This window comes from Gouania willdenowi, chromosome 19, assembly GCF_900634775.1.
Source record: "Gouania willdenowi chromosome 19, fGouWil2.1, whole genome shotgun sequence".
NCBI classification, from domain to species: Eukaryota; Metazoa; Chordata; class Actinopteri; order Blenniiformes; family Gobiesocidae; genus Gouania; species Gouania willdenowi.
The window spans coordinates 10,776,663-10,799,148 of record NC_041062.1 but is presented as its reverse complement, the minus strand read 5'-3'; the positions used below and the strand labels follow the sequence as shown (position 1 = coordinate 10,799,148).

The 22,486-nt window shown below is 36.0% G+C and overlaps 1 protein-coding gene and 1 long non-coding RNA gene across 2 annotated transcripts; one reads left to right on the top strand and one right to left on the bottom strand.

The window, feature by feature from the left end:
- Positions 1–9,358: 9,358 nt before the first annotated feature.
- On the bottom strand, positions 9,359–19,037 carry LOC114481087 (uncharacterized). The gene is made up of 3 exons (XR_003676211.1): positions 18,939–19,037; positions 12,837–12,893; positions 9,359–9,456 (listed from the first exon to the last, which is right to left on the bottom strand). It is a non-coding gene; the product is annotated as an uncharacterized LOC114481087 (long non-coding RNA).
- A 77-nt stretch (positions 19,038–19,114) lies between these two features.
- On the top strand, positions 19,115–22,486 carry noxo1b (NADPH oxidase organizer 1b). Its single transcript, XM_028476599.1, has 8 exons — positions 19,115–19,230; positions 19,367–19,447; positions 19,835–19,907; positions 20,018–20,201; positions 20,291–20,484; positions 20,593–20,703; positions 20,911–21,028; positions 21,152–22,486. The coding sequence occupies exons 1-8, from the start codon at positions 19,159–19,161 to the stop codon at positions 21,786–21,788; spliced, it is 1,470 nt and encodes a 489-aa protein (XP_028332400.1). The 5' UTR covers positions 19,115–19,158; the 3' UTR covers positions 21,789–22,486.

Genomic DNA, 22,486 nt, shown 5'->3' with positions numbered 1-22,486 from the left:
CTCATTTACAGCATGTCTGTTCATTAATGTGCATTGTCCCTTTTAAATGATCAATACATTCAATACATTGAAATAAATGAACAAATAAATAAACAGTGAGAACAATGAGGATGAATATATTGCACAGTTACAAACTGTCTGAAATTGACTGAACACCTCTTACTGTATGTGTTCAGTAACCGTATGGCACTGGGGTAGAATGTGTTGGTGACTTAACTGAGTCAAATTTCAGAGATACAGTACATGTTTTTGAAATGTTGCAAATGATGAGAGATAGGGATTTCTAAACTAAATTTGAAACTGCTCTAGAATCAGTGTATTGATCCAGATCCCCTGTAAAATGTAACAGAATCTTCCATTGCCTGATGTCTATCGTTGGTTAAAATTTGGACAAAATCCGTCAAGTACTTTTGATGTAACTCTGCCAACAGAGAAACAAATACTGGTGAATAAATTAAAAAAAATATTACCTCTTTGGTAGAAGTGCAAATAAAAAAGGTAAACGTGGACTATTGTGTCTAACAAAGACTCAATTCAAACCATAATGATGCAGCGTGATGCTATGAGGAAAGTTCTGCTAAAAACACACAGACAACGCAAGCTGGAGAGTGAAACTCCATCAAGTTCCTCCCAAAGTGCACGTTTACACAATTTTCAGTGTTGACAATAGAGCAGGTTTATAAATCACAAACCAATGCAACTTCAGATTAGGGCATCAATGGTAAATAAGCCACTGACTAAGAAGTGCTTTAAGCCTGAAACAATTGAAACAATAAGGTTGTGTATGACACCCATCCAATGGTATTAGGTTTGACAATTACATCTTTCCCTCGTTTCCTCACCCTAAATGGTACATCATGTCCATTATCGCAGCCAACAAAATGCTGTTTGTTCTCAGGTAGACAAACAACATTCTTTAAGACTGACCATGCAGTATGGTCAGTCTTACATCAACATGAATGCTAGCTACCATATCAAATGGAGTTCTAATTGCATTTTTGCTACAGAAAGAATGCAAAATGTGTTTGTTTTTTTGTTGTTGTTGTTTTTGTTTGGGTTTTTCTAACCATTCGTTGCTGAGAGTTGCTGCTTTTCCACAAACATGGCACCAAACTAATGGTTATTTACATAACCCCGGTTCTCTGAGCAATATGAGTGAGATGTCTCACTATGTCTGGACATCGAAACAAACGTTGTGAGAGAGAACTCTCTTCGTTGATTTCCTGTAAAAATGAAACCAATATTACTGCTGTATTTGTGCATGATTTCTGAAATGTCTGAGAGAATGCTAAATAGCAAGGCTACTGTGCAAGTATCATTAAAAATAATGTTGTCAAATTGTTGAAGGTTTTTTCTTTTAAATAAATGCCATAATTATGGCTCTCAAAGAATGAAGCATATGAAAATTAAGGCGGGTCAAATACTTTAGCGCGAGCCGGAACCTTATTAAGCATTTTTTTAAAAGTCCGCCTAACAACATGGAAACAAACAACGTTGATAGAAATATGTCACGTACGCCTTGTTGGAACTGTTTTTCCTCACTTAAGTCATTGATGAAAAACTATGTTTATGCATGCATGTTTTTGACTTGTAATTGACTTTTCTCTTGTAATTAAATGAATGTGCGATCGCAAGTGGCGCTGTCATCGATTTCTGGATCTGTTGGTTCATTGTTAGGGACCTTTGATGTTCTACAAACACTTTGTGGCCTTATTTCAGTGATCTAAAGTGCCTAAAGCATGCTCATGTTAGCCTTTTGTCTAGTCAGCAGTAACACCTGCTGCAGGCGTGAATGAGGGAGACATGAAAAAAGGCAGCGTAGAGAAGACATTGTCCCTGCTTGAGTCAAAATTCTTGAAAGACTTCCTGAAAGCATTTAATCAGAGAACAGCTGTTGTAGTTTATGATCAGCATGGCCTGTTAAATATTTCACATCATTTCCAGAGCAGTTAAGTTATTATATACTGTATATATTATTTCTTCTGTACTGCATTGATTCTTTTTCTGACACTTTACTTGGATTTTTGAGGCCCTTCCTGGGGGTGCAATTTCATGAAATTTGGCAGGACGGTTTGGTGAAAAATTGAACGTGCAGTTTTTTTGATGCAACTTCAGGACTCATTAACGCCACCTAGAGTTTGTAACTTTTCAATGGTTTCAACTGGCTTGATGGCATTCGCTAGGTATATGCAGTGGACTGTGACGAGCAAAAATGTGATTTGGACCTTCAACCTAAATTCAACAGGAAGTCTGCAATTTTGAATTTAGCAGGCCAAATTTGACACTTTTTCAGAATTTTTGCCAAAACCACATCGCCTTTAAAAGCAAACTCCTCCCACGTGAATTCTTGATAAGTTGAAGACGCGTTGTTGTTAAAACTGTGAGTTTTTACCTCATTGCCAGGCCTACGGGGGGGGGGCTACATTTTCATCAATTTTAAAACCTGGATACAGGAGTGCCAGCATCGCATCACATTTAAAACCACTGCTGTGCCCCTACTCTGCTCAAAATCCTTCAAAGAAGCGTTAGGAAACCTGCCATTTTGGATTATACGAGCAGTAAGCAACCAGGGAAGGTGGCATCGAAATAATGCCATCAGATCTAACTTCAAACTCTAATTTCTTATTTCCTGAGCAACGTTAAAATCCATCCGGAATAATGTCAAAACGTTCCAGAAACTGCGTAGCTAAGCACTAAAATGTTGGATTAAATGTATTCGAAGGCTTAAAGTTGACAAAAGAAATGTCTTACACAAGTTAATCACAAAGTTCAGCTTTAGACCCATTATCTAAAGTGCATATGTGTGACAGACTGCGTATATACAGTACATGCAATAAGTTCCTTTATCCATCTTTTAAATATTCATCATGTTCAGGGTTATGGCTCCTGGTCATCACAGACACAGACACAGACACATGCTTGTTCAGACATGTCTGTAATGGTTCTCAGTCAGAACCATGTACGCAACATGAATTAATCCATCAATCCATTTCTGACGCTGAAGGGTTTTTTGAGTCTTTAAAGACTGCTTGATGGAGGTAATTCAAAAAGTTCATTAGGTTGTACAACAGCCATCATAAAGCAAGAGCAAAGACTAAACTAGAATCAGTTAACACAGCACTATTGTTCTGCAATGCAGCGGAGTGATTACAATAATTACAAAAGACAATCCTGCATTGATACATGTTTCATTATTAATAAGGTTACATTCCTTTTGATTTGAAATAAATCTTAAAGCAAACAGGAAATCCTGTAATAGGACTGGCCAAAAAAATCGATTTAATCGATAAATCGAATTTGTAGATAAAAACAAATAAATAAATAAAATTGCAAATTCGAGTTTAAAATGAAATAATAGTAATTTTTTTGTTTTTTCGAGTTCCAATGTGATCCAGCCCCCTTTTTGTTTACATGTGTTTACCCTTTGAGTAGGCTATATGTGTGCCACAGGCATGTGGCAAGTTTATTATTTTTATGATTGTAATGTTTTATGTTATAGAATATGTAGTTATCTGAATTCTTAATCAGAAAATTTAAGCTACTGTTGTACTTTTGCTTAAACCTGGGTTAAAGCTTGAAATTGTTGAATGACAGAGAATCATTTACTTTTGTTCTATGCATTTTAACTCTTGAGGACAATCACAGCAATGAAGTTGCACTTTTGACAATATATCTGATGTCTGCAGTCATTTTTAAGTGCATTAGAAAAACAAATCGAATCGAAACTAAAATTTTTCTCAAAAAAAACTGAGAAATTTTTTATAGGCAAAATCCCCCAGCCCTATCCTGTACCCATAGCTGACTCCATTCAGGTTGATGTCACTGATGACATACCAACATAATTACTGTAATTAACTAAAGAATTTGTATGACTAACCATATTCACAATGTGGTGTATTTACTCTACGGTCAGGGGTATTAATTTGCTCTCTTGTTCTTTTGTCATCGAATCTCAATCATTAGGATTTATTCAGAGTGTCCCAGGTACTTTCACATGGCTATTATTGGTTGTGTATTTTCCCTCAAGCCTGTACATCATATAATAAAAGTACCTATCAATAAGAGGACTTTTATATTTAGAAACATCTTTAATAAAAGAAAACAAAGCTTAAATTTAGCAATGTACAATTATAATAATAATGATCAACAACACTTCCTTATTTTGTTGAAGGGAATTTACCAGGAATCAAACAGGCTTCTGCTCATTTAAAGGGGACATATTATACCCATTTTTCACCTTTTAAAACTAAATGACATATCTGTGCTGGGCTTTGATCATAAACATAACATGAATCAAGCAACAGGGGAGGTTTATGACCCTGTATAAACCAGCTCTTTCAGAGCGCTCCGTTTTGGGGTGTGTGTCCCTGGAGTTCCGAAGACCTCCCCCTCCCAACACCCCTCGAAACGAGTTCAGCTCAGGGTCAGCGCTGAGCTTCCATAGCAACTAGTCAGCGTGCCCCCAGAGAAAAACACGGCTGTGACAACACAGCGGTGCAGCCGTATTAATGAACCTGAGGCTCTCCCGAAGTAGTGCGAAGTTTGTGAATGGTAAGTTATCAACTTCATATCGTCTTTACATTGTATTATTAATGGCTACGGTGCATTGGAGACTACCTTGTAGACTGGAACGTGCTGTAGCCTAATGTGTTTATTTACCTTATATTTAAATGACGGTAACGCATATAATAACCACATGCTGGTCTTTGCAACCTACAATCCAGCAAGTCCTGTAGATTTTGTAACTTTTCAATGGTTTCAACTGGCTTGATGGCATTCGCTAGGTATATGCAGTGAACCGTGACGAGCAAAAATGTGATTTGGACCTATAACCTAAATTCAACAGGAAGTCTGCAATTTTGAATTTAGCATCCCAAATTTGGCACTTTTTCAGAATTTTTTGCAAAACCACATCGCCTTTAAAAGCAAACTCCTGTAGAGTTCATAATTTGACGGTGATTTTTTTTTAAATTTATGTTCTTGACAAGTTGAAGACGCGTGTGAGTTTTTACCTTTACATTTTCATCAATTTTAAAACCTGGATACAGGCTGTCACAGACAAACACTTTCCCACTTTCTTTTTCTGCTTTTTGTGATAATAATTACCACAATTTCTTTCTTGCCAGCGCATCCCCCGAAAGAACTCTGGCACCCTCCAGCGGAGACACGCCCCACACCTATGAAACATAATAATTCTCAGGAGACAGATGCCCCACTCCGCAACCAGACCTTGAGCCGTACGGAAAGGAGTTTGACTTTGAACGCGACCGGCAGTAAGGCGTCTCCTGAAGTCCAGTAACCTGCCGTCCAACACTAACCAGTCTGACCTGGGATAAGATGAATGTCACACGTTCAAAAAGGAAGAATCAATGGTGAAGAAAAATGAATGGATAAAAAACTGCTATTTGTAGGAAATTAGCTTTTACAACACTCTAAAACAGAATGTTTTGACATTTGGATAATTTAAACCAAACTAAGGTTGTAGGGAACAACAGCCAGACGTAATAAAAGTTTATTAAAAGTGGACTATCTTACAGATTTGTTATGGATGTCTCACCACTTGTACAATAGGTTTCTTTGAACTTCAAGGAAGTTCTGTATTTCGTTTTACCGGTAGCATCACTCCTTCGCTAGCGAGAAAAACAATGGCAGACTTTCGCAGGCGTTTTCATCAGGTTGGGGGTGGAGTCCATGGGAGGAGATACCAGCGGGGGGGGGGGTTCTTTCCCGATTCAACTTGTGACATCACAAATTGAGAAAATTTGAAACTGAGCAATTTTTTTCTGTGTTGTAAGACCACAAACAAAAAACTGGGTGGGTTTATTTCACATTTTGTGAGCCAGCTGACACTCAAGTTAACCCATATGCGTTCAAAAACACTGCAAAAGTGGATTTTTCATAATATGTCCCCTTTAAGGTTTTAAACATGAAGTGCAAACAGCAACTTGGTTTTTAAACTAGCACAAAACTGAAGCATAAGAATCCCTCACCCACACATTCAACTGTTATGTTAAATTGGCTTTTTTAGAAGCAGTTTTATCAGGTTGGATTGTGTTGCCTCTTTGTGAAACTGTCTAATGGTGGTCAAGAAGTGTATATATTTCTTTCAAAAAACAACTCCAAGTAGGAGGTTTAATGTCAGAGAAACCCCGACAAGACTGCCAAAGAACAAACGTAGCCAAGGAGAAACAAGTGTTTACTCACTCATAGACTTAAAAAGTGAATTAGGCACGCTTTGGTATACTCAGTTTAGTCAGTGTTCTTTAGCATTAATGAAGAACAATGCTAAACTAACCCCTAGTTAGATGATGCAGAATTTGTTCTATCGCGTTCATTCCACTGTGTAAGGAAGTGACTCTTGAGTAATAGCAGTGAGAAAAACACGCCCTGTTCTCCTCAGCTTCGTAAAAAGAAAGCTAGTAAATTCTTACAGAACCTTGTATACATGTTTTAAACATTGGAAGAAAAATAACCCATTAACGTTTTACCACGTGAGGCAGATTTGGCTTCTGTTTTACCACCAAACATGTTGGATTGGCAGAATCCGGTTTATGTTGAACACGTGACCAGCAAATACGTATACAAACTCTGATTGTTGTATATATTATCATTTACAGAAAGTGTAACTTTTCTGTGTAACTTGTGGGCTTCATTTACATCTGAGCATTCATCAGAAGCTGTTTCGTAATATAATAATACTTCTATTAATTCAGATAACATTATTTACTTTAATATCTGCCTTCCAGTTATTGTTATCACATTATCATATTTACCATTTCACCTGACAGTGGTGTAAAGGTGAACAGCAGCTAAATCCCCTCAAAAAGGAGCTAATAATTACCGTTAAAAGTTAATATCATAGTTACTTAGTGACTGAGTTGGCGGTATTTATTTATTTTTTGGTATAGGCTCTCATATGGACAGAATAAGTTGAGATTATTACGGCAATAGGTTTAACGCGCAGTGATCATGAACTGAACGTATGAAAATGTAAAAAATGTTTAAAAATTGAAATCCAGTTCAATTTAAATGACGATCAACAAACACATGCAGATAAATTGAATAAGATAACTTAGTGTGTAATAAGTAATGAACTATTTTTTTAAAAATTATATTATATTATAAATAAAACTTGCAATATTCTATATATACAGTATGTAAAATACATATTTTTAATATATACTTCATATGTTTTGCATTTTGATACATTCTGTTCATGATCACTGTGTGGTAAAGCATATTTGTGTCCATATGAGAGCCTATAATGAAAACCTTCTGTCAACTGTGTCACTAAGTAACTATTATATTAATTATTAACTACAATTTTTAGCTAAGGCTGATTCATACATTAAACTAAATGGGCTTCAACTTTGTAATAGAAGACCTTTCACTTCCTTTTTGTGAGAATCTAGCTGCTGTTCACCTTTACTCCACTTATAGGTGTAATCTCATTATGACCTCAGTAACTGGAAGGCCGATAAGTAAACAGTGATATCTAAATTGATTATGTCCTTTGCTATAAGTATTATTGTGGAGTTAGACACTCCATCCCCTTCATTAGATATTTTCCTCTTTTGTCTCGTCTTTTCAACTGTAGAGTACATACATGTGTCTTTGGTTGGGAAAAAACACACCACATTGTGAATATGCTTAGTAATAAAAATTATTTAGTTAATTATAGGAGTTATTTTGATATGCCATCAGTGACATCACCCTAAATGGAGTCAGCTATGGGTAAAAAAAAAGTCATTTTTGGCTTGTACAGATTGATCTGTTTGCCTAAAGGTTTATTTTAAATCAGAAGGAGTGTAATTAATAATGTGATTAATAATGAAAGGTGGATAAGCTGCTTTGAAAAAGAATAGATTGTCGCACATCAATTCAGGATTAATCAACAGTGTATTGTCTTTTTCAACAATTTTTTAAAATAATATATACCTACCGGTACTTAATAAAAAAAAAAAAATTACAAAATTATTACATTGTTATTACATGTATGTATAATTTATTGTATATGTTTTAGGGAAAAAAAAAAAAAGTATATGTTTTAGGGAGAAATTAATATATATATATATATATATATATATATATATATATATATATATATATATATATATACACACACATATCTCAAGCCATTTAGTTAATAAATATATGTATATGAAAGTTTGAAAGTTTGAATATATATAAGAAAGGTTTAAATATATATATGAAAGTCTGATTATATACATATAAAAAAAATTAAATATATCAATGAAAGTCTGATTATATATGCATATATATATATATATTTAGACTTTCAGATATATATTCAAACATTTCTTATATTCAAACTTTCTCATACATATATTCAAACTTTTCTTATATATACAGTATATTCAGACTTTCATATATAGCTAAACTTTTCTTATATATATATATATTCAAACTTTCATATATTCAGATTTATATAAACAGTATTGCCTATTTATTTTGGCTTGATTCATATTGTTCACACAGATGTATGAGGTATGACTAATGTAGCCCTTGGAGATCTGAATGAGTGCATTGACAAAACTTTCCTGGAAGTTGATTGGCTCAACTTCCTTGTATTTGAGCAAACAAAGCAAACTGTTTCTCAGCAGCAGATTCTGACTTTTCTTCAATGAAGACCTCTGGATCAGTTGCAAGGTTTACGGGATGAACGTCTGCATTTTACCAATCACTCCAGCTTCATGTTATCTGTTCACAATAAGTCTATTATTCTTCACAGGGTCATGTGACCCACTGCAGCTTCCTCATCCTCAAGTTTACAGTTAGTTTTGGCAACGTGATCATCAAAGAAAATGTTGATGTTTGAAAAATCATCAGAGACAGATTTGGTTGAAAAAAATAAAAATAAAATAAATAAATACAATAAAATAACCACACACAGTAAGCCAATAAATTATAACAACATAAATACAACAAATACATTGAGTAAAATGTAATAAACAGACCATGATATTCAAAAAATACACCAGTAATACTGTAAAATTCCAAACGGATTTTAAAAATATATATATTTGAATTATGGTAACACTGTATGCTATGAGAATCAGATAAATTGAGCAATTGAAGTTCTTGCTCTTCTCAGACAAATTCTCAGTTTTAATCTCTGTGTTTTTTTAGTTTTTTTAATTCCCATAACTCAAAGCACAGAAACCAGTAATGGTTTGAACTCACGCCTATTCCGGTACCTATCACACCTTTTTATGACAATTGTAAAGCCTTTGAATTGAAGGGTTTTCCACGTCACGTACACACTTTCATTTTTGTTTGGTTTTTCTTGCTCACAATCTTACAAATCACAGTAAAATAAATCAATCTTTTGACTTACCTTAAACACACAATGTGGGGAGCACAATGTACTTTTCCTTCTGTACATCTTTCAGTCCCTTTCTCCAGCCACCCAATCTGTAGCACCAGCGTTTGAATCTGTATTAATAACACAAAGCAACTTAAAATCAAATAAATGACCTTTAATCCCAAACATTCTGAGAGTCATTTTAAACTACACACAGTAGGGCTGGGCAAAAAAATTGATTTCATCGATGATTCGAATTTGTAGATAAAAACTATTTTTATTTTGCAAATTTGAGTTTGAGTTTAATTTCTTAATCTGAAAACTGAAGCTACTGTAAAGTTGCTGTTGCACTTTTGCTTAAACCTGGGTTAAAGCTTGAAATTGTTGAATGACAGAGAATCATTTACTTTTTATTTTGGGATCATTCTATGCATTTTTACTCTTGAGGACAATCACAGCAATAAAGTTGCACTTTTGACAATATATCTGATGTCTGCAGTGGTTTTTAAGTGCGTTAAAAAAAAAGAAATCGAAAATCAAATTTTATATTTTTTTTTAGGAAAAATCGCCCAGCCCTAACACACAGTATTGTTTCAGGTCTACCACTGGTAATCAAACTGAGGGGTTTGCACTATTTATCACACCAATCAGCTCTCTAATAATTCATGTACATTTCAGGTTGTAACAGTTCAAACCTGACAGGAAAGCAGGATTATTTCCTTCTGACATCTCCAATGTTAGAACAAAGACGTGCTTGTGCAACCAACTCACTGTGCAAACAAAAAAAAATAGTGCAGCACGATAATATGATGAAAATTGTGAAGAAAAAAAAAAAAAACCCCACTGACAATAAAAGCAAAATATTTCCTGCAGAGTGAAACTCTATAATCATCTTCATAAAGAGCACAATTATGAATCCCAAATGAATGTACCTTCAGATTAGACATACTGTACATTCTAAACTTCAATAATAATCTTTGGTTATGATAGTTATGAAATGTTCTCTTTCTGCATGGAGACGAATCTGATTTTCATTCATTAAGGAATATAAATTCTGTCATCAAATTCCACCAAATCCAAATGTGTTTTGATATCTGACGGGGAATTTATTTTTTGAGTTTTTCTGAGAATTCTTCCACAGTCTTTTTCTCCAATAGACAGGCGGTAATGTCTATTGTTTGGTGCTAAATTAACCACAACATTAGTACCGCTGAAAATGTCACTACATGGTCCGAAGTTTCCTCAAAAACAACTCAAAATCTAGCTGTTTTCTGCCATTTGTCATGTTTAATAAAGGGAAAGACAGAGGCAGGCATTATTGTTTTATTGTTCTGCAAATTAGACAAGTTCACTAGTAATTATTGAGATGAAAAGTGGGTTTTAATTTGAGCTACTGACAGTCTGCTGAGGTATAATATAGTATGTGGTTTATTATTAGCGTGATGCTGCCAATACTCCAACTGAGAAGTAGCTGCTCCGTTCATGTCAGTAGAGAGCTATGTCTCCTTTGTAAATACATGTATTTTAAATAGTATATCAAATGCTTCTTTTTGAATTTATTTATTAGTTTGTTTACAAAAAAAAGCAGTGAGAATTATGACTTTCTCAGCTCCAAGAAGTCACTCTTTAACCCCTGTTTTGCAAACTTGACAAATATCTAACATGTATCAAATTAACAAACTTGAATTTGCTCATTTCCACCATTTTTTAACAATTCTAAAATTCTAAAATACATAAATACCCTAGCAGAACAGCGGGGTATTTCATACTCTACTCAGCTTGGAGCTCCCCAGCTCAGCCAAGTTTCTGTGGTTTTAACATTTTAAATGTAATAAAGGGTTAAAGTTGGTGTTATTTAGTCAATGTATCGTAGAAAACAACTGAAGCATGTGATCATGTGCAACTGATACGTTTTTTTTTTTTTTTTTTTTTTTTTACACCTGTCAGCGTTTCATAAAAGATGATGCTGTAACTCACAATTAAATAATATGTAACTTATGACACTTGTGAGTGTTGGTGAATAGTTTCTTGGAATCAAGCAATAAACATTAAATTCAATTGAACGGAGGGAGCAGCTCTGCTGTGTGCACTGCCGGATGTCACGTTCAACACTGCAGAAGCACCCTGCAGGCGTGCAGTAAACGTGAGGTGTGTGCACAGTGCAAAAGCGATAGAAGCCTGCCCTATGATTGTCTCTGAACAGCCTCTCCCTCTCTGTATATTCAGAGCTTTCTCATTATCAATCTCTGATCAATAAATAGACATAGATCGTGGGATAAATAGAAGCGATGGATAAGCACGTATTCATATATAGGCATATTATTACTCATTGTTTAAACAGATTAAGACTGATTCAAAATTAAACTCATTAAAAATACAGTACATGTGTAAATGATGTAAATAATAAATAATAAGACTGCAATTATATCATCATTTGTATGGATTTAAAATCATTAATCATTAAGCGTTTACCATGATATTCTCTTTCATTTCCTTTTAACAGAAGTCTTTTTGACTCTTAAGCAGCTTAAGTCAAGCTTGCCGCTTAAACCTGGACAGAAGCAGGTTTGACCCACGACTGTGTTACCATGGTAACCAAGGTGTTTTCTCTTTGATGAAACTGCCGTTCCAGTTGGAGCCTGACTTAACGGAGCTGGACTCTCAGGTTATACCTGGATTTAACCTTGAGCTGGGATTAATGAAATACCGCCCTGCTCTGAAACTACCCCCCCCCCAACCCCACACACACACCGACACCCCACCCCCAATCACGTACCACTACTTCTCAATTTAGCATCACAACCAAAGGTCTTAGAATATGGAATTCACTCCCTCCTTATGTGATCAAACTTTATCCGTGCACATTTAAAATTTCTATCAAAAACCTACTTCTTAATAAATAACCAAACAATGATTGCTTTTTGTTCTGCAATTGGTTGTTGTAGTTTTTTCTTTTTGTTTTTTTAACTTTTTATTTTGATAGTAATGTTTTTCTTTTTCCTGTTTTCTGCTCCATTTCACGGTTTTACTGTCTTGGCATTCTTTTTATTTTGTCTTGACTTTATTTTATTATTATTTACTTTTTCTCTTTAGTTAAAGTTTAAATGTAATATCTGGTGTATTGATTTCTGTTAATGTCTGTCCACTGTTGATATTTTTGTGTTTTGTTATATTTTTAAACTGTGCCAAATTAAAAAATGAAATAAAGAAAGCAAACAAGGCAATCATTTCTGCGATGCCTGTGCTCCTGCTTGACAATAGGATGAAACTAGATCAATCTCTGGCACAAACGCCACGTGCATTGTTTCCAAACTGTAAATGGAAAACCACATGTACAGTGACATCAGAGTGCAAACAAATGCTCTTTGTTCTATCAAGACTTTTCTGTTTCGTCAGAGAAGCGACAGCTCAGGTGACTCATCGTTCACTACAATCTCTGAGATGTTTCCTCAGGCTAATCCTTCATGTAAAATATTCAAGTACTTACTGTACATGTTTCCATGTGACTTACCAATGGAAAAACTACTGCTGCACCTCTGCAGGCACAACACCAAGTTCTCTAGATATCCTGTAAAAGAAAATGATCAGATTACCATTATTAGTGTCAAATGCACTTGATATGAGATCTCGGCCACATGCAAACAAGAAAACACACTGCTGTCATTATTATTATTTGTTCAAAACTGTAAGCATCTATTATAATGTAATTTGGTTTAATTGTTGAATGTCTGTTAGAATAAAAGTCATAATTATGGCCCGATCAAAGGCGATAAAGCAGAAAAAAAAAAGAACGGTGAAATACTTAAGTGCAAGTTTTAGCAGAGGAGAGGCCAAACATTTCTTTCTTTAACAATTATAATTTCTATTAAGGCCAAACAACTTGGTTATTTATTTCTTCCTGGGTTGTTTTCTCACACAAAGGCCAATAATTTACTTCTGTTTTTTTGTGAGTTTTTGTTGTTGTTTTTTATTTATTTATTTATTTTTTTTCTCTTGTCTGCACATGCACATTGTTGTTGTTTTTTACACGGGATACATCGACAAACCCTATCAAAGGGATGCATGCACATTTTGGAATTGCGATGCACTTTTGTAATGCATGGAATCAGGCGTGTGAACAGATGTGGTGCAGACTTAAAAATCTGTTGCTTCATTGTTATAATAGTCTTTTTCTTTGTTTTGTTTCCCAAAGTCAATTCTAATAATGTCCTCATCACATGGAACTATCATAGGAGTTTTGAATCATACCTATAAGTTATACTGTAACTATTAAATACAGATCCCTTCAAAGTTTATCTATATCCTTGTGCACCCAGGTATAACCAGACACGTTTCTCAAAGCTTGTTTTTCCTGTGAACCAAATTCCCCTCGGCGCCAGTATTCTTGACAGCCGTTGAGCTATTAAATGCACATATTGAAGTCAAACAGCATGCCATCCTCCCTCCCAACACTAACTAGTCTCAACTCGAATAAGACCAAGGTCCCAATAGACGAACGTAAACAACAGATGAAAATACATCGACTTGTACCATCTTTATTGCAAGAATAAAGTGTTGGTGAAGCATACCTTTTCATACTGGTTACATCTGTCTTTTCAACTGCAGGAGACATAGTCAATGTTCAAAGGTCTCAATTGCTGCTAGAAAATGTCGACATACTAATATTATTTTCAAAAAAAAAGAACAAGTCCTTAACTTCTGTTACTGATAAATCTACATTTTTTCTTTTTTTAACCTCGTCTGCACATGCTGTCTAAGGTCAATAAGTGCAATCTTTTCGCAACAGCAATGCATGTTTTATCATTGCATTTTATTGCATAATTGTACCCATCACCAGCCCTCCCGAAGGAAGGGCAAGAAACACTTTATTAAAAGGAGAATATAAAAAGAGAGGACAGTGTTAATTAGGTCAGCCCAGAGTTTGGTAAATAAACACATGGTTATTTTTCAAAACTGCATTATTATTATTTTCCCAAAATATCATCTCGTATCGCAAGCCCAGTATCGTATATCATCTTGTGTACGTTTGTACATCGTCCCACCCCAAGTAAAGAGTGCTTTTGACATTTGGATCAGGTCACATTAAACTGATTATCAGGCTTTCACACTTGTATTACAATGAGAAAACCAATACACACACTCTCTACATTTCAATGCAACTGCCAGCACCACCTCTGAATTGCATATTCTATAGTCAACATTAAGTCATTATTGATACAGGTTTCTCTGTACAGCAGTGCTTCATTTTCATCTCGTGGTTGGGAAATTACAATATTATTGCAGCTATATTCTCATATCTGCAATAGTATTAAGGTTTACTTAAAAAAATCAATTTTAACAAATCAGAAAATGTAAACATAGCACTATAATCACAAGTTAGGAATGCATTTAATCAACCTGCTGGAGCCTCTTGGTTCTGGGCTTTTGATCAGACAGGTTTATATTAATAAATGTATACTTTGAGAGGTGTACAGAGGACTGAGCAAGTGATTATCACTGTTATTGGTTTCTACAGCTGAAATCAAGACTAAACAAACATGTCTTTCATTAAAGCTGCAGTTTGTAGAATCCTATCTCCGCTCCGTTTTGAAACTAAAACCAAAACTGAACCTCTCTTACCGGTATATTATTTTGTGAACGACAAATGTAGGGACGTTATCTTGTGTTAGTGGCAATTTTTCTAGTGTTTTAGAAACTCTGACATGAATGAACAAACGTATTACTCTGTAGTTACTGTCCTGAGCAGCGGCTGCTGCCGTCGGCTCGTCCCTGCCAGAGAACACACACAGATGTGATCCAAGCCGCATTCAGGCTGTAAAATGAATTCACCTTGAATAGGCTTCTCTAAGTTTACACACGATTTATCCCGTCTGTTCTCGCTCTCCTTCCGAAGCAGGTGCGCCCATAACAGCTCATGGAGCACACGTGTTTGTAGAAAGATCTCTGATTGGCTGACGCTCTTGGATTTAGAAACTTTGTTTACAGGGCCAGGAGAAGGAGATGAGATTCACTGTCCACTCAGAACGCTTTGGATTACAATATGCTCAGAGATGACCATGGATTTTTGACCAAATGATGCCAAAAAAAATAGTTGCAGCTTTAATGGACAAAAGTTCAAGAGAAGCAACTGATTAAATGCAAAGATTGCATTTCAAAGACCCGGTAAATAAACATTTACCACAGGAACATTCTTATATGAATCACCTAATTATGTATTGCAGCTAATAATTAAGAAGAAACCAATAATTACGGTAAAGTCATTGGTGATTTGAACAAAGCTGCTCAAAGTAAAAATATTGTATGTCTTACTGACAAAAAAACAGTAATTACATCTCGTGTTTCTCTTGCCTCTCGTGTTTCAGCTGTGAACACTTGCGTTTTGTGTGCATGCGTATCATTCAATACAGTTAATGCGTTTCCATTTCCACCCGTGTGTTGCAACCAGATGTCCATAAAATACTTGTGACCACAGCCTTTTACACACAGGTGCTGACATCCAGTGGGATCGTACACAAAGCTGGAATGTCCTGACCTTATACATCATTACAGTGTGTGTTTCAGATACCTGTTTATGCACGTGCGTGCACGTGCGTATGTTTGATAAAAGGTTGGCATCCCCTCGTGCCCGGGACTTCCACACAAGAGTTTGGGACAACCCAATCTGACTCTGACCCTTTCATGCAATGCTCACTTTGAAGAAACACCTGCTTCTCCACACCCACACATAGACCACCCCCCCCCACACGCACCATAACACACACGACTCTGTGTTTGTTCTTGATAAGGGATATTACTGTCAGATGACAGGTGTGAAGTACCTGCACGTGCGAAGCAGATCACGTTGAATATTGAAAGGATTCCGCAGATACCAGGAGGGACTAGACAGGAACTATACAATAACTCGTTACAGAAACATTCACTTCAGTTTTTACTGTCAATGGACCCTAAATTAGCGAGGGCTGGGTTTAGATCAACACTGAAGGCAAAAGTAATGGATTACAAGTACTCACGTTACTGTAATTGAGTTGCTTTTATGGGTACTTGTACTTTTTTTTAGTATATTTCCAAATCAGTAATTTATCTTGTATTGAGGTACGCTTTAAAAGTATCATTAGATATGATATATAACATTTAGATTTAGATTAAATATTTAGACTTAGATTTAACATTTAGACTTAGATTTAACATTTAGACTTAGATTTAACATTTAGACTTAGATTTAACATTTAGACTTAGATTTAACATTTAGATATAACACATAACATTTAGATTTAGATTTCAAATTTAGATTTAGATTTCAAATTTAGATTTAGATTAAATATTTAGATATAGATTCAACATTTAGATATAACATATACCATTTAGATTTAGATTTAAATATTTAGATTTGGAAATGTAGTAAAATGTGCTAAATATGAGAAAAGTGAGATAAATAATGAAAATGTGTTAGCTACAACTTTTATACTAAATGTTTACACTTGGCACCCCATATAAAAAAATTTAAAGAAATTAGTTACATTGCTACACCCAACCATTACTGTGTAAATTATGATTTTTTTTTGTGATAATTTTTTATATTTCTGTTTCATTAACATTGAACATAATCAATATGCCCAGCCACTTTCTATGGTTCAGGTTGGTGTTTCTACCTATTATGTTGTTACCCACATGGCACTGTTTTAGATTTCATAAATGTAGCTATTCTTGGAGCCTGAATTTTGAATTGAATTGAATTCATTGGTGTTGTTTTATTTAAAATAATAATAATATATATATATAGACAAACCTTTTTATTTTAGATGCATTTGTGTAAAAATAAATTAAGTTCCAATTGTGCAAGATCTCGTCTTTTCCTTTTTAAGTTTATACATGAGATGTTTACTGTATGCAAGGGAACTGTGGAAAAATGTATTACCAAAAATAAACATGGGAGGTGAAAGTAACTAGTAACGTTTACTTTAAGTACTATTTAATTAAGTTAAGTTTAACTTTTACTTGAGTATTTTATGTATGAATTACTTCTACTTGAGTAGGATATATCAGCGGTCTTTACACCTCTGCTTATTGCTATTATTATTATTATTATTATTATTATTACTGCATTGAGGCAACCTTCCCCAAACCCAAAACCTAAGCCATCCATAAATTTCACAACACCCCTGCACATGTTACCTGGCACTGATTTTAGATGTAGATAGTTTACAAGTAGCAAGTGGGAGCCTGTGGCACATTCCATAAATATTCACTGAATTAAGAAACCCAGACGGTGTCAGACATGAACTGATCCACTGTAAACCTTCCTTGACCTTTCTTTAGAAAAAAAAACCTGCGTTATCCTGTTCAAAAACCTCACTGCGGGCTGTGTATTGTTAGGCGTCAGTTGAGGACACTGCAATGTGATCCAGGTGTTATCCTGCTGCTAAATGCATTTCAAAAAATTGAAAAACTGTCAATCAGGACTCAAACTCACAACCCCGGGCATGTAAATACAAAATATTAGCTAAATATTAGCTACAAAGTGTCTGCATGGTTGAACAATTGATCCCAAATTGTAACATATTTCTGTGTAGCGATTTTATTAGCCTATTGATACAAAATATTAGTCTTTGATATTTCTATGCAGGAAAAAACCTAGAAAGTAAAAAAAAAAACAACAACAACATCAAAGTTCTTATTAACACCTAATTCTAGGAGTAAAACTAGAGGTGATACACCATATTTCATAAGAAATCCATGCACTGCACTCAAATTTTTTTTTCTAAATGTTTTAAAAACCTAATGATCAATTTAACTTTTTTATTTTGTATTATTGCTTTGTAAAACACAGATGATTTCCAGCATACAGTGCACACAAAAGCAACAGGAAAAGAAAAAAAAAAGATTTAAGAGTGAATAAAATCAACTTGTAACCTAATGTAATAATAATAAATGAGAAGAAGGACTTAATATCAACAATTGTTGTCAGTAAGAACTCATTTTTTTCCTGCCCTAGTTGAAAAGTTTCTGGTAATAAACCACCCAAAATTAAGTATCTTAACTGAAAAAACAACAACAACCACAAATTCCATCACATACTTAGAGGACTTTTTTTTTTTTTTTTTTTTTTTTAAATTAAAAAAAGCAGACTTCATCTCTTTCCACACCCTGTCTGGGCAGCTTAAAAAAAAAGGGAAAAAAATAAGTGATGTAATAGGGAGGGGTCACATGGTGTAAGTTTTAACTGACCTATTGCTAATGGCCTCAAGCACTTTTCATGCCAAGCACAGGGTTGACTGTTATAAAACCTAAAATGAAAGCTTCCACAAAATTCGTTAACCAAAGCAAATGCATTTTTTTTCCCCCTTATTATCGATTATAATTCTTTACAGACAAAATCCATTATTTTGTTATATATTGGGTTTTTTTTTTTAACAGAAGGGCAATAATATAAATAATAATAAACTCAGATTAAAAAGGCATTTTTGATTAGTGACAATCAAGCACGTGGACTCAGACTCGTCTAGAAGTTTCTTCGATGAAGTCAATGGAAAGATAAAGGATGCGGGTTTTCCCAAAGTGTGTACAGTAAGCAGCGTAGGAATAGATGGGTTCGTCAGAGTGGAGGACTTTATACCTGTTTTACCGCATTCTCCCCTGCGGTGATGCTTTCCGACCTGGGAACGCGGCTGCTGAGGATGGCCGCGCCCTCGCGCACGTCCGCGTCTTCTTCCAGCATCGCTTTCCTCAGGCCCCGCCCCCTTTTCCTCCTTATATTACCGCACCGCTGCAGGACACACACAGCCAGACTCTCACAGAAGAGGACAACAGCTTTTCAGAGACCCATCAGAGACACAATGACCGACCAGAGATTTGTGATCAGTGCCCGTATCGTGGGGGGTGTTCACAGGGACACACCGAAACTCAAGGTGAGCTCATACAATCATTAAAAAAAAACATTTTACTCACCTGTCAACTATTCTAAACGTAATCTAATTGTTTTTAATATATCTGTCTAAAAGTGAAGCTGTATTTAATCCTCTTTTTGTTCACCCTCTCCATCAGATGTTCATGGTCTCTGTGTTATGGTCGGATGAGGCTGAAGGGATCATCTACAGGTCCTTCCAGGATTTTAAGGAATTTCACGTAAGTAAAAGAAAAAAAGAATCATTGATTTATATTTGAAGAGCTCATTTGCAAGAGCAGATACGTAATTCATTAACTAAAAAAACAAGAGAAGTGATGTCCTCCCTTTGGTCCAAGCCACTCATCTTTGATTTGACACATAAAATCTAAATTGAATCATGAAAAAACATATTTTCAAATCACTAAAAACTGAGTTATCTGCTTTTGAAAATTTACTTTTGTATTTGGAAGTTATTTTTTTTTATAATTTTCTGATGTATGATGACTGACTGCTGCCAACAAGATTCCGTTGTATTGTTTTCAGTGCAATGACAATAAAGCTCCGACATCTATATCTATTTTTTCTTTATTTTTAATTAGAATTATGTCTTTGTTTTTTTTAAACAGAAATCACTGAAAAAGAAATTTCCCAACCTGAACCCCCTTCGCCAGAAGGATAAAATGATCCCCAAGTTTAGGGGTGAGTATCAAATCACTCATCACTTGTGTGATTTGTATTGATATATAAATATATATATACTATAAGCCTACTGTATACATACTGAGCTCCTCTCTTCTCTCTCCCTGAAGGAAAGGCAATCAGAAGCAGTCTCCCAAAGAAAGGCTCCAAAAAGTCCGTCCAGCGGATGAAGTTTCTGGAGAGCTACTGCATCAAACTGCTGAAGTGTGACCAAAGTGTGACCCAGAGCTCAGAGGTCTCACGCTTCTTCAACCCCAAGAACCAGGACCTGCAGCCAGACTTCACCAAGAACAGGTGAGTGTCTGGTACGGATCATGTGAGCATGGTCAGAGTTTCTCAACTGTTACAAGAATAAATAATAATTCAACTTGTTTCTCTCACAGTGTCATGATCCTGCTGTCTGACGTTCACCCTGATGGGGAAGGCGGTGTCACCCACGCTGCTGGGAACGTCACCCACCCGTGCATCACTCAGACTTATACCTGCGTGGCCCCGTATGAGACGAAAGACACCAAGAATCGCCCTTTCAAAGTCGCTATGGAAGAGAAACTCGATGTCTTGATCAAAGACCCGACGGGTGAGTTTTCCCTCTTTTACACATACTGTATCACTAAAGAGATGCATAAAGCAATCAGCTGCTGCTTGTTTTGGAGACCCGTCTCATGTTGTATTCTTCTCCGTTCAGGATGGTGGCTAGTTGAGAACGAGGAAAAGCGTCTGGCTTGGTTTCCGGCTCCTTATCTGGATTTATGGGAAGGAGAGGATGATGACGAGTGCACGGGATTCCAGCTGGGAGGTATGTTTACTTTTATTGACACAGATTTGCGTTAGCTTATGCAATAGCTTTTGCAAGCTGCCAATGTAACGGAGCATCCAGCACTACCTCTAGTTAGCAGCAAATGATGATTTGTCTATTTTGCCAACATGTATCTTTGCCATTGCTTAGTTTAGGTATCTGGCGGACATCTTATTCAATGTTGTCCTCTTGGTTGCTTCTTTCCAGGTGCTCTATACTGTGCTGTGAGGAGTTACTCTAGTAAGAAGAATGATGAGGTCTCTGTGTCCATTGGGACTGTGGTGGAGGTACTGAGGAAGTCTGACAATGGCTGGTGGCTCATCAGGTATTTCTTTCTTCTTTGTTTACAACGCAGACTCTTACGATGATGTTGTTTACCTAAAAACCTTTGATGTAGCTTAAAGGCATTTATTGAATTACAAATGTTTTCATTTGTTTTCCTCCGTAGATGCAATGGCAAGGCCGGTTACATTCCTTCCATGTATCTGCAACCATACAATAACCCACGGGCAGGCCTTTACAGCGTACAGCAAAAGATGCACAGCTCCACACTCAACCTGGCAACCAGCAGAAGTTCTCAGGCTCTCTACCAACCAAGTATCAGTGAAGAGATAAATCCCGAGCATGAGTCCTCTGTGCCATCCCAGCGTGACCACATTGTTCCCCGTCGCATGCACAAAGCCCGCTCCCTGGACGTCCTCTCAGAACCATGGTCGCAGACTCAGCTGCAGCGAGTCCGGCCAGCCCCGGAGAACGACACGCGCAGGCTGAGCAGCACCAGTGCCGCCACCAGCTTCTCAGACTTTTCCACAAGCAGTGACTCGTCTTTGCCCCAGAGCAGCCATAACACCTCCCAGCAGCCTGACGACCTTAGCCTATCCAGCCATTACATCTCCAACAGCGGCTCAGATTTCTCTGAATCCGTCAGCACCAAGGCTGGGCCGGGCCCCTCGGTCGCTCCCAGGATTCCACCACGACCCAAGTCTGAGGAGATCATGACCCGCTGCACCACCATGACCCGTAAGGCCGCTATGGCAACCAAGACCCGGCTTCAAATCCAACCAGATTATGTTCACAGCCGCTAGTGAAAACAGAAATGTAGACGTCACCATTTAACCTCGTAAACCCGATATTTGAAGGAAGTCATAACTAGACAAAGTAATGAAGAATTTTGTTTGATGAAACTGTGGTTTTCTTTTTTTTTTTTTAAATCTACCATAGCTTTTATTTCATGAATATTTCACTCTTTGTGTAGACATTGTAGCTTCAATGAAGCTTTTTCATAATATAATTATACAGTGGTAGAAAGGGTACTTTCTCTATAGCAGTTTCTAAATAGAGCAAGCAAATGTTTATGTTGAAAAATGTACTTTATACATGTTTTTTTATGAAGAATTGTTTATTTTTCTGGAAGAGATTTTAGGAAAATCCTGATCAACATCTACACAATACAAATCTGCACATAGAAATTGTACTTTTTAAAATGGCTTCTCTCAACGAAGATGAAGAAGTTGAAAGCTGTGTGACTTATAGCTGCAACAAGTATGACGTGAGGCTGAAAAGGGACATGTTTGAAAGAGGAGCCTTTTTTTGTTAAAAGTCAAATGAACGCACCCAAACCCATTGGGTGTGGTAGACAAGACAAAAAGAATGACGTGCTGGATTTATGGAGCTAAAGTGTGATGCTCGCTCTCAAACTGTGTGTTTTTAGCTGCTTGTTCAGTGACGTGTGATTGTAGAAGTCAATAAAGAAAAGAAAAAAAGACAGATTTGTCATTTAAAA